The sequence below is a fragment of the Bombina bombina genome, chromosome 3 (assembly GCF_027579735.1).
Source record: "Bombina bombina isolate aBomBom1 chromosome 3, aBomBom1.pri, whole genome shotgun sequence".
Lineage (NCBI taxonomy): Eukaryota > Metazoa > Chordata > Amphibia > Anura > Bombinatoridae > Bombina > Bombina bombina.
In genome coordinates this window covers 984,921,309-984,934,435 of record NC_069501.1, presented here as the reverse complement: position 1 = coordinate 984,934,435, position 13,127 = coordinate 984,921,309, and the positions used below count along the sequence as shown (strand labels likewise).

The window sequence follows — 13,127 nt, the reverse complement described above, 5'->3', positions numbered from 1 at the left end:
AGAGAACAAAGTAAATTTGATAATAGGAGTAAATTATAAAGTTGCTTAAAATTGCATGCTCTATCTGAATCATGAAAGAAAAAAATTGGGTTCAGTGTTCCTTTAAGAAAATTTGAAACTCTATGTATATTAGATTTGTTAAATGCTTGATATATGCAGAAAAAAAAAAGAATGAGGAGACGAAATATAAAATTGCTGTATTGTAATAATAGTAATTAAAAAAAAAAAAGCTGTAGTCACAGATCACATTCATTTGGCCAACAAAAATAAATATTTTAATAGGAAAGTGTTTTGGGGAGCTGAAAAGGACATCCTCAGTGTAATTGCAATGATCTCACACTACATAAGGTGTGATAAAGAATGTTATATGATTTAAAAGGAGTCCGTCCTGCAACCAGAGTGGACGGATTAATCAGGTGATAACTAATGCTACTGAAGCAGAAATGACAATCCTCAGATTTGACAAAAAGCAGATATTGAACATAGCACTTAAATAAAAGGTTAGTGCTGGCACATATTACAAACTAATTAGAGGAAAGTTTATTATGTTCAGTCACCATTTCACCCCAAATGTCCTTCCACACTGTTTGCACATGTGCACAAGACCAACATACAAATTACAAACAGACAGCAGAGATAACATTTCTTAACCATTTTTGTATTATTACTTAGAGGAAAAGAATGGTCATAACTGAAATGTGCCTGAATTAATTTACATTGTTTAGAGAAGCATTGTTTGCAATATACTTGGCTTTTACTAAAAGCATTGTTGGTAATATTACTGCTTCAGTGGTTTATGCCCCAGCAGTGGAGTGCACGATACATAGTTATTCACACTGACACAATACACTCTGTCTAGCTGTAGCCGACTCTCTGAGTTCAGTGTTGGAATGCTGGTGCATGGGGCACTCACAGCATATGTAGATATGCAGCTGTAGCAGTGATAGAATGTGTGCTAATGCAGATATATTGCAAGATGCTTATATTTAAAAATTATGCTCAGTTTTGACTTTTATTTCTATTTGTCTCTTAACCTGTAACATAGCCCTGAAATCTTATATACCCCGTATTGTTCTAAATATAGGCCACACCCAATTATATGTTGGAAGGTGCCTCAATGTACATTATAAGGCACCTTCCAACACTCGCTACAGACACAGCTGTATTTTGCATAGATTCACTATCCTCTAACATGGATCTTGGGGTCACCTGTCTTATCCTGCTTTAAAGGGACATTATACACTCATTTTTTCTTTGCATAAATGTTCTGTAGATGATCTATTTATAAAGCCCATAAAGTTTTTTTTTTTTTAAATGTATAGTTTTGCTTATTTTTAAATAACATTGCTCTGATTTTCAGACTCCTAACCAAGCCCCAAAGTTTTATGTGAATACCGTCAGCTACCTTCTCCAGCTTGCTTCTGTTTGTGTAAAGGTTCTTTTCATATGCAAAAGAAGGGGGGGGGGATGTCTGATATTTCCCACTTGCAGTGGGCTTTCCAGCTACCTTTTCAACAGAGCTAAACTAAGAGGTTCTAAGTAAGTTTTTAAACATTTTTATACTGGATTTGTATATCAGTATCTGTGCATCTTATTCTTTATAGTAGTGTCTATTACATGCAGTTGTATGAAAATGAGTGTATACTGTCCCTTTAACCAGTGCTGCAAAATAAGTATAACAGTGGAAGAGACATACCATATAATTGCCAATAGAATCCACTCTGGGAACTGCTAACTGCTGCTAGAGGGTTGAACAGGACACTGGTACGCCGCAATTATAAACCGCTCAGATTGAGCCAGTGTTTTTGTTCCTGTGTTCAAACGTTCCCCTTCAGTACAATAGGCGCATTGCGCATGCGCTAAAGCAGGTTACAAGGACGATCGAAAAATTACAGGGATCACAAGAAGATGGTGTAACTGATGACGAAATAGGGGAGGGAACAGACGGACATTTAAAAAAAAAAAAAAAAAAAAAAAAGTATTCAAGAGACTATTTTTTTGGCTGCATCTAATTTGCAATCCAATTCTCAACTCATACTGCACTATATAATAAAACTTTTAAAATGGCTTTGTTCTCCAGTTAAGCAACCCATTGCAATCAAACGTGTGCTTAAGTGTAACTTCCTAATTTAAAATTGTATTTTATTTAAAAATGAGCTGCAGAAAATGTTTCACTAAAAAAAAAAAAAAATCTCATATCTCATCACAGAAAGTGAAAAAAAGTTCTGCCTCTGGGGACATTAAACACTACATTATATAAGCATTGTATGGAGGTGTTTCCCCACCTTCCTCTTGTCATGGGTACAACAATGTTGAATTTTCACTTTCACTACATTCCAGCACTGACCCGTTAGCACATGAGCAAAAACTCTGCTTCAGATACCTGCAGTTTAACCTTGGTTCCATAATGGCAGCACCCATGATGGGAGATGTATGCCCCAAGGCAGACCATGCTGTGATGTCATCACATAAAATGCAGCAAGTCTGCACAAAGTATGGTTCACATGCAGAACTGTCAGCGCTTTCACTTTGCAGCGCTACTTTCCATCAGGCTGTTCTCTTCAAATTGCGATGTGCCCCGGCTGAACGATGTAAGTTATCCTTAAAACAGTGCAGCCAGAGGAAAGTGCCGTTAGAAGAGAACAGTCATATACGAAGCAGCGCTGTAAAGAGGCAGCGTATTGATTGATGCATGTCTCAGGATTTTTTTCCAATCTGCAAAGCTATGACTCCAGAATGTAACAGGTTCTTGTAAACAATGCAGTTTTTTGTAGGACTACATTTTTACCTTATAATTATGTGATGTTAGACGAAGAGCAAAGCAAATTTATTTGAAAAACATTTTGAAAACTTAAAATTTATTTTTATCCAGGCAGCTAATTTGCGATGCAATTTTTAACTGCTGCAATATAAAACTTTTTATGCCCGAGTTAAACACATTGCAGTTGAGCTAATGCTTTAGCAAAATTTAAAATGGAATTTAAAAATGACCTGCAGAAAAACTGTCACAAAAAAATACAATAATCTCATTGCAAAAAGTGAAAAAAAAATATCGGAGAGTATGAAATATATTTAGTGTCCCTTTAAAACTATCTCCTATACATCACTTATTCTTCTACAAAAGGATTTTTTACTTTCTTTGCATACACTGGCTAACAAGGTACTGCCCTTTTTCTGCACTAAAGGGAGGAAAATTTTGCAGAACAATGTCCCTTTAAGGGAGGGCTTGACAAACACAAGTGTTAGGCAGTCGCTGGATCCTAGAGTTCTACCCCTGACTCCTACCTTTTTGGGTTATTTTCCATATATCTATATACAAATTTTTAAACAGATTTGTCGAGCACTACCTTAAAAAAAAAGGGACACTAAACCCATTTTTTTTCTTTTACGATTCAGATAGAGCAACTTTCTAATTTATTCCTATTATCAATTTTTCTTCTTCTATCTGTTGGTATCTTTATTTGAAAAGCTGTAATGTAAGCTTAGAAGCCAGCCCATTTTGGGTTAAGCACCTGGGTTGCGCTTGCTGATTGGTGGTTAAATGTAGCCACCAATCAGCAAGCGCTATCCAGGGTGCTAAATCAAAAATAGGCTAGCTTCTAAGCTTACATCCCTGCTTTTCAAATAAAAATACCAAGAGAAGGAAGAAAAATTAAGATTAAATTAGAAAGTTGCTTAAAATTGCATGCTCTATCTGAATCATGAAAGAAAACAATTGGGTTTAGTGTCCCTTTAAAGTGATGGCAAACTCACCCATTTATAAAATAAGATCCGGAATGTTAATCATATTATAGATGGAGTTTCATTCATCGTTGTAACGAAGATGCGCTATAACTTACTTTATAATATAGATATATATATATATCCACTGGGTCTTTTCCATTTTGACATACCTTACTGTTGTATAACTGTGTCCATGATATTAATGTAAATATAATCCATTGTGTCTATTCCATTTTTGACATACCTAACTGTTGTATAACTGTGTCTATGTTATTTTTGTTATCAAATGTTTGTTTTTTGACGAATCTTAGGTCTATATATGAGTTAAAATTGTCTATAGGTTCTCATCTTATCTTACAGCATTACATTTATATGTTTTGTAGGTGTCTATTACGCAGCATTTGTTATTAACCAATCAGTGTGTTTTTAACCCTTTTTAAGGGTAGCTACATGTGTGCATAATTATGTCTATGATTACGGTCCTGTGTGACCGAAACCGGTCAGACGTTTCAGCTTGGCTGCGTTTGTTTTGTCCTGTTTTTTGTCTCCTATTTTAAGCAACATGGATTAAAGTTTGTTTCATTTATGATAAGAGTGAGGATCAGTTATTTTTTCTCTTTTTTATGCTTAATTTGTAGTGGGTACAGGGACCCGCTTCCTGATTCTTTCACTTGTTTTCATATGTATACATAGTATTGCACTATAGCCCAATTGAATGCTGTTTTTTCTAAAGCCTACAAGTGATTGACAACTCTTTCCACTGAATCTAATTGGAGCAGCTGTACCACGTGGTCCTTGTTTGTTTGCCTGGGGGCCTTGGAGTTTGGAGTGGCCACAACATCGCCGGAAGCACTTTGCGGACGAAAGTGGCATTTGAAAAAGCTCATCTCCACGGGACCATTGGAATCAGCGCAACTAGCGAAACAGCACTAGGGGTGAGTGAAGTTACTGAAGAAGTGTGCTTTGTATACTGTGACTTTGCCCCGGTTGGTCTGGAAGTGGCTTATACCCGGATGACCCGCTAAGCATAATCCAGTTCCCCGGTCCGTGATAAAAACGGAGGGTGATCAGGTCTTAGTGCGGCTTACCTGAGGGCAGTGTTCATGATCTGAAGTAAGTCTCACCTACCTAGGCTATGTCATGCTATTCTGTACAGAGAAGTGGCTGAGTTTGCTAAGTAATATCATTTACTGACACCGCTTGTTCATCTTTCTACTTTATATATATATATATATATATATATATACACACACACACACACACACCAAAAGTGCCATATGGGGAGAGTGCTGAGTGGAAAACAATTCAAACCGTAAGCTCACGGAAAATGTTATATCTATATTATAAAGTAAGTTACAGCGCATCTTCACTACAACTGATGAATGAAACTAAATCTATAATATCACGGACATTCCGGATCCGATTTTAAAAAGGGGAAGTTAACCATAACTTTAAGGGATATAAAGATGCAATAAGAAAAACCTCTAATGCAGTAGTACATTTTTATTATTGTATTATTGTTTTGTCTATACCTATGTGTTTCAACCCCACATAATCACCAACCGTTTTCAGTTTAGGATTGACTGTGTATTGCACTCCAGAGCTGACAAAATCAAGCACAAATATATACATTGTCAAAGAATAGATAATTAGCTAAACTACATACACTACAAGATGTGGACTCTACTGCAAGAGAAATAAAGGAGTGGTGTGTGATGGACTGGCCAGATAAACAATGTTAGTAGTAAGGAATAAATAGCAGTCTGTGTTTTTATTTGTTAAATAACCTTCAGGTTTTACAGCCTAAAAAACGAGTTTCCAATGTAACAATGGCCTGGCAGGGGTCGTCACTGTATACATTTATGGAACACTGCACAAGAGAACTGTGTATGACTGCCCTTGACAGCAACAAGTCACAAGAAATGCTTTTTACAGGAAAGGAATGTAAACTCACTCTTGACCCTCAATAACCCAAAGGGCACTTTGAAAGTTGGAAAACAATAAAAGACATCATATGACAGTCACAAAATTTTAATAGCTTCTCTATCATATAGTTTGAGGAACTAGGGTATAATAATTACTAATGTGTGTTCCTGAAAATAGTTTAAATTCTTTGATTTGTGAATTCTGATTTACTTAACATACAGAAATACAATGATAAAAGGCGATGTCATGTTTCAAAATGGTAAATACTGCTATATCAGTTTTGCAGGCCAATTACAAATGCTGAGTCCATACTTGCTGGTTTGTTAGTAGTAGTTGACTAAAAGATATGAGTATAGCAAGGTCATGCTTTAGAAAGGGTTAATCGTATCCAATACAAAAGATTGCTCCTGTTTCCCTGGCATAAAACCACTCCAGTGATGAGTCAGTCAAGATCTACATTAAATTAAATTAATAAAACTAATTTTCAGCCACATGATCACAAAATTATTCATACTTCTTACAGATTACTGTACAATATACGATTAACTCCCTAAAAATGGCTACACCAGAAGCTAACTACGGTATTTTATATGTATAACTACATTTTCTTGCACTTAATACATTATATTACTGTACCCATCATAGAGAATCTCTTTATACAGATCAGTAAATGCTGCTTTCTTTGAAAACCAAATGACTCACTTCCATAGACAAATAGCCATAAGGAGACCTAATCTGTCAATGGACAAGCCCAGTAAATGAACGTGACCGCCTACATCACTGGTACCTTTGACATTCAAAAGGTCACACGGCTCCAACCTCTGGCATTACACATCTCAGTAGAACCCATGGTAAACTTTCTGGATGATATGCTCAATATAAAAGACTGATATACTGATTACAATATTGTGAGTCTTCTTGATTTATAGCTAATGCTTCTCCAGTGTAGCACTATACAAAACATATCTATATTAAAGCTATTTATACCGGTGTGTATGTAGTACCATGGGAAAGTAAATAGCATAATGCGACAGCGATTCTATATATTGTAACGTGATAAGGATTGTGAAAGCCAGAACTGTAAATCAGGGGGGAGGGGAGCAGACTGTCTCATGCAAGAAAAAGGCCACACACTGGGATTAATTACACCGGATCCTACTGCCCGGTATATCTGTACACCCTGGATTAACCCTGGTGTAAATGTTAGCCAGGAGCTCAATGCAATGTACCCCATTCAGTGTCCGAGCTCACCTTGACTCCCAGGATTCGCGCACACATACGTCCGGCGGTGATTAAAGACATGATGATGGCTGGTGTAGTCTGAAGGGGAGCAAACGATACGAACAAGACAGGACGGAGAGGCCGGAGAGATCACACAGAGTAGTTGTAATCGGCTAAGCCGAGGGTGCCTGAAAGGCCGGAGCCGGGACAAGGTTGAAAAGGAAGACGTGAACCACGCCTCCTGGTCATTGACGTCACGGACCGTACTGCGCAAGTGTGCTGCTCCCATGCTGCTGACAATATGGGAATGTCTCGTGAAAATATTCTCAAAAGATTTGTGTGTAAGGGAATGGACTTTAATCACTTAACCGTCAGGGAGGCTAACAAAGTCGTTCAAGGCGTCGTCTATAGCAATCAAGGGGTTAAAGTAAGGGGGGGCATATTGGGCATTAAACGCCTCTGGTTCTTTTCTATAGTGTGTACTGTGTAGGATTTTAAGTTTTTTAAGTCACATGTTCAGTACCAGGTTAGATTATTGGTTGGTAACACGCTGTGTGCTGACAGTTGTAATGTCAGACTCAGCGCGGGGGTTTGTGGGAATTTGCGGTCATGATCTTACTAAGCACTGCAGAAGCATTTTTGTGTAGGTTGTTGAACTAAACATAATTCTATGATATAGTTAAACAGTGTCAGAGTATTAAAGTTGGTTTTAGGCGTTCAGTTATATATATATATATATATATATATATATATATATATATATATATATATATATAGGCTTACCATAATTTTTAGAGGTGAAACTGGGACCACCTGGTGCGGTGCCAGTGGGGGTGTGGTCAGGAGCGTGGTCAAGGGGGCGTGGCAATTACCGGTCCTTTTAAAGTAGTAGCTTTTATGTGTGTAATGTTTCATGGATACTCTACCCTTCCTCAGTCAAACAAGTGAATCACACAGTTTAAATAGACCATAACACCACCCCCTAGTGAAAAAAAGGCACCATTACGTTGTCATGGCAAATAAATCATTAATCTGAATCTCAGATTCTAAATAATGCCAAACATCAAACATAATGATCAATTTCACAATTTAATATCTGCAGTGTAATATGTTTTATGTGTCTAATTAAGGAACAGAGCCAAATACTTATAAGGCATAAATACAACATTGAATGAAAGTAAAAAAGAAACACGTACCTGCTAAAGCTGTTTAAGAGGCTACTCTATACCATAATGCAGGAAGATTATAGCCAAAATGCTATCCTGCATGAAGTAAAGCAAGATCCACGCCAATCCTGCCTGTCTGTACTTCCTAGTCATACCCATATGATTCCCCTAAAGGTGTATTACCGGCAATGACACCAAGGGTCGGGGGGGAGAAGGTGTTAAATTCTTAGAAAAATAAACCAAGTAGTACTACAAAATTTAAAAAAAACCTACGCTGCTCACTCAGCCTGTATTACTAAATGTAAACTTTGAAGGACACAAACGTTAAGCTAAGCAGGGCTGTATGTAACAAAGTACCAGCATCCAACTATGCTGGAGAGCCACAGTCCAGTCATTTTGAATAATGTGTCCGGGTTTCAGGTGGTCTGAAACCCGGACACATTATTTGAAACCTGGAGGTGGCAACCCTACTGGGACAGAATGAACAACTGGGTGGGACACTGGGACAGCGAATCCAAACCGGGACAATCCCAGTAAAAGTGGGACTTCTGGTAAGCCTATATATATATATATATATATATATAAAAAAATCTATATCACAACATTTGAACCCTCAGGATTGACTTTTTTTAAAAAAAAATTTGCAGCCCACACAAGTACCCAATCCTAATCCATCAGAATTCCCATGCAAAGTTTCTTGTATTGCATATTGTGGGGTTTTCAAATAAAAATAATTCTAATCCAAATACCACAATAACCCATGTATTGTAGTTTTTTTTTCACAATGTATTTGTAGCATGGTACTAACACTACTTATACATTACAAGAGGACAATTCAACAACTGACGTATTCAAGGACACCAGAAGACACTTTATTCAGTAGCTTTTCCCAGGATATTTTAGCTTTTCAAAGTTTACACTTTGATTTATTGAAAACCCAGTTGATTCTGTAGCCTTCGTTTTCCAATGTTCAAGTTTTTGCTTAAAGGGATATGAAATCCAAATATTTTTTTTCTTTCATGATTCAAATAGAGCATGCACTTTTAACAGACATCCCAACTCTCCCTGAAGTTCAGGGAGTCTCCCTGATTGTAATAGCGGCTCCCTGATGCCAGCAAATGCAGTGCAATCTCCCTGAAACTCCAAGTACTAAGTGCCATGGTCCAATGTGGCCTAAACCTGGAAAAGTGTTTCTTTAAGGAATGCCTTTAGTTGCTGGGACGTTATAGAACCCCCAAAGCATGCATCAGTAACCAAAAAGCCCCCATTGATTTTAATAAAATAAAACACAAACACTACCTTATTTACTGCGCGTAATTAAACTTCTAAACAATTTGAGCATTCAACAAGCGTACGATCACTGGAAAATAGGTTTGTTTATGTGGTTGTGCAATAAAGCTACTTTTTTAATGTGACTTTAGTGAGAAGCTACTTTAATCATAAGTCTCTATCTTATTTAGGGTTTCAAGGTGTCCAATATATAACTGGGAGGGGGGGGGGGTGTCGGTGCAGTAGCGGGAGAAGCCACCTCCCTGAAATGAGTTTTTGCAGGTTGGGCTGTCTGTTTTAAGCAACTGTCTAATTTACTCCTATTATCATTTTTTCTTTGTTCTTATAGTATCTTTATTAGAAAAAGCCGGAATGTAAGTTTAGGATACGGCCCATTTTTGGTTCAGCGCCCTGTGTAGAGCTTGCAGATTGGTGGCTACATTTAGAGTTTCATATCCCTTTTCACATGTTAACATTGATATGGTCATTTTTTTGTTTGTATATATATGTCTCTGTATATATATATATATATATATATATATATATATGTCTCTGTTTGTATATATATGTCTCTGTATATATATATATATATATATATATATGTCTCTGTTTGTATATATATGTCTCTGTATATATATATATATATATGTCTCTGTTTGTATATATATGTCTCTGTGTGTGTGTGTATATATATATATATATATATATATATATGTGTGTGTGTGTGTGTGGCCAACTTTCTACTGTTGTATATCTAAATGTAAAATATTTGAGCACATCTTCAGCAAATTCCAACTGCAAGAATTTTAAATGCTTCAGTGTGAAGGCTCTATTGTTAATTGTAAAAAAACAAAACAACTATTTTTATAGTCCAGTAAAAGTATGAAAATATATGAAAAATATTGACACATCAGATTAATGCTAAAAAGTGTCAGTAAATTCAAAATTAAAGGTCCATTATTCAGGTAGAGCATGGCATTTTAAACAATATTCAGTTTACTTCTGTTATCAAAATTGATTTGTTCTCTTAGTATCCTTTGTTGAAGAGTAAACCTAGGTAGGCTGATAGGAGCTTAGGAACATGCATGTGTCTTTAGTATTCTATGGCAATGGTGTTTAGAACTTTTTGCTTACTCTTTATTGAAGTATGGAAAATACAATTTGCAAGTACATAAGTCCAATTATTATGTATATCACAGACCAAGACAAAAAACAGAACGGAATAGTGAAAATATTGAATAGATCGTGTACAGAAACAAAAAAAAGATTACTTCAAATCCATTGGTAGCTCTGTGGTCTTGAATAGGACTAACAAATCAAATGCTACCGACATATCTTTCTTACACCTTTATATAAATACTTTGGCTTTAAAAAAGGGGGGAGGGGAGAAAAAACACTCCCTCCTCTAACATTTCCCTATTCTTAAAGGAACAGTAAACATACAAAATCATGTTATATAATTCTACACATAGTGCAGAATTATATAACATTATCTTAGCGGCAGTGTTATAAATCTAATGAATTTTCAGATTTTTTTTATTCAAAATTTGGACTCTGCTCAAGGTTCTACTGAGCGGGTCTTGTTGTTCAAAAGTTCTTTACGGCTTGCTGTCTAGTCACAGCGCTCCTGATCGTGCCATTGAAGTAAATGTAGCTCGCTACCAGATCAGAGCTATATTTATAACGCTGCCGCTAAGATAATGTTATATAATTATGCACTATGTGCAGAATTATATAACATTATTTTCTATGTTTACTGTCCCTTTAATCTTTTAAGAAAATTCTTCACCCATAACTAGTCAGTGAGGGGGGAAATACCTTCAGCAATTAGAGTACCAAAGATTTCGGAACTCCGAAAGGAGACATAGTTTATAACTGGACTGGAATTGGCAAATCTTTTATAAGTGCAAGCCATTTGTTACAAAAAGTTCTAACTTGCTATTCAGATGCCATCTGTACATTATACGTTTTTAATGTCATTTGTACATGAAGAGCATTAATAAATTCACTCAAACTAGGTGCCGATTTAGATTTCCATTTTCTAAGAATTAAATTACGACCTATCAAGGTCACAGTGTTAAAGGGACAGTATACACTCATTTTCATATAACTGCATGTAATAGACACTACTATAAAGAATAAGATGCACTTATACTGATATAAAAATCTAGTATAAAACTGTTTAAAAACTTACTTAGAAGCTGTCAGTTTGGCTCTGTTGAAAAGGTAGCTGGAAAGCCCACTGCAAGTGGGAAATAAGACACTCCCCCCTCCCCCTTTTGCATATGAAAAGACCCTTTACACACACGCAAGCTGGAGATGGTAGCTGACGGTATTCACAAAAAACTTTGGGGCTTGGTTAGGAGTCTGAAAATCAGAGCAATGTTATTTAAAAATAAGCAAAACTATACATTTATTTAAAAAAACCACTTTATGGACTATATAAATAGATCATCTACAAAACATTTATGCAAAGAAAAAATGAGTGTATAATGTCCCTTTAATCAGTTTAATATTCCTGTTCCTACTTCTAACATAATATAAGAAAATAAATATGTCTAGCTAACAATGTCAGCCCCTGACCACATATTTTATTTCACTAGAAGTTAATTTTCTTCCAAAATTGAACAATCTTTAGACAGGACCAAAAAAGTATATATAATATCTGCATTAGAGTAAGAACAATGTGGACAGACTTTGCTGATCTTATACCATTTGCCTAGTTTTACCGGTGTGATATAAGAATGATTAATTTAATATGAGATGCTTTTTAATTTATACATGCCAAAGCATCATCTACTAGATGTATACTTTTTTAACATCTGAAGCTTCTAAGGACAAAAATGTTTTTTCCAAGTTCTGCGCAATTGCGTTTAAATATACTGTGTATGCCCCTGATTAACCAATATAAAATTATACAATGGAGATATTGAATGTGTACCAACATGATAACCGTACTATATTCTGCTAAAACTCCCCAATGTGTATCTAATGTACATTTATTAAGAGTTTCTAAAAAATAGGCAAACCTCTTTATCTGAAAAATATACTCCACTTGGAAATTAATAAACTTCCTCTTTACTTTAAAAGAATAAATGTACTAAAAGATTCAATAGTAGCATGGCATAAAATATGCAGTAAACTGAACTTGAAATTTGCAGTCTCTAAATATCTTGCAATTAAGGGAAATCAAGACTTCCAACTGGGTTTTTTAACAGATGCTGGCTCAAGATGGGAGGAACATGGTCTAGTAAATGTGACACAAGTGATAAATAGGGAACAGACTAGTCCAAAGGTTATAGATTTTGAGGTGGCCCAAGCGCAATTTCAATGTAGGAATGAATACTATTATGCATATATACAATTAAGAGATTACTGCCGGAAACTCATAAGATTATATGGGAGTGATTGGGACTACCCAGTCTTATTACCAGTTTTTAATGCATATAAAAATACAAAATTCTCTATTTTACTCCTATATGGTATTATAAAACAAACAGAACATGAGGACCAAATGGTTAAACTCACATTAAAATGGAAGGACATGTACTTCCCTAATCTGACATCAGAGATTTATTTTAAAAAGCATAGGAACAGTAGAGTCACACTGGCAATGTCCTTGCGTGAACAGCATATTAAAATATTATGGATGACTTATATTACGCCAGAAGTAATGTTTAAGTGGGGGAAAGGCCATAATAAATATAAATGTGAGAAATGTAGAAGGGATAATGCCAAATTAATTCATTGTCTATGGGAATGCCCAAAACTACAAAGATTTTGGAGAATGGTATCATTCTGGGCTAATAAAATGTGTAATAA

General features: G+C 35.8%; 1 protein-coding gene across 1 annotated transcript in view; it reads right to left on the bottom strand.

Moving 5' to 3' along the window:
• The window catches only part of CS (citrate synthase), a 173,889-nt gene extending 166,781 nt beyond the window's left edge, over positions 1 to 7,108 (bottom strand). The window contains exon 1 of the mRNA XM_053708094.1: positions 6,901 to 7,108. Coding sequence (XP_053564069.1) covers positions 6,901 to 6,951 — 51 coding nt within the window. The 5' untranslated portion in view covers positions 6,952 to 7,108. The remainder of the gene's footprint in view (positions 1 to 6,900) is intronic.
• Positions 7,109 to 13,127: the final 6,019 nt, after the last annotated feature.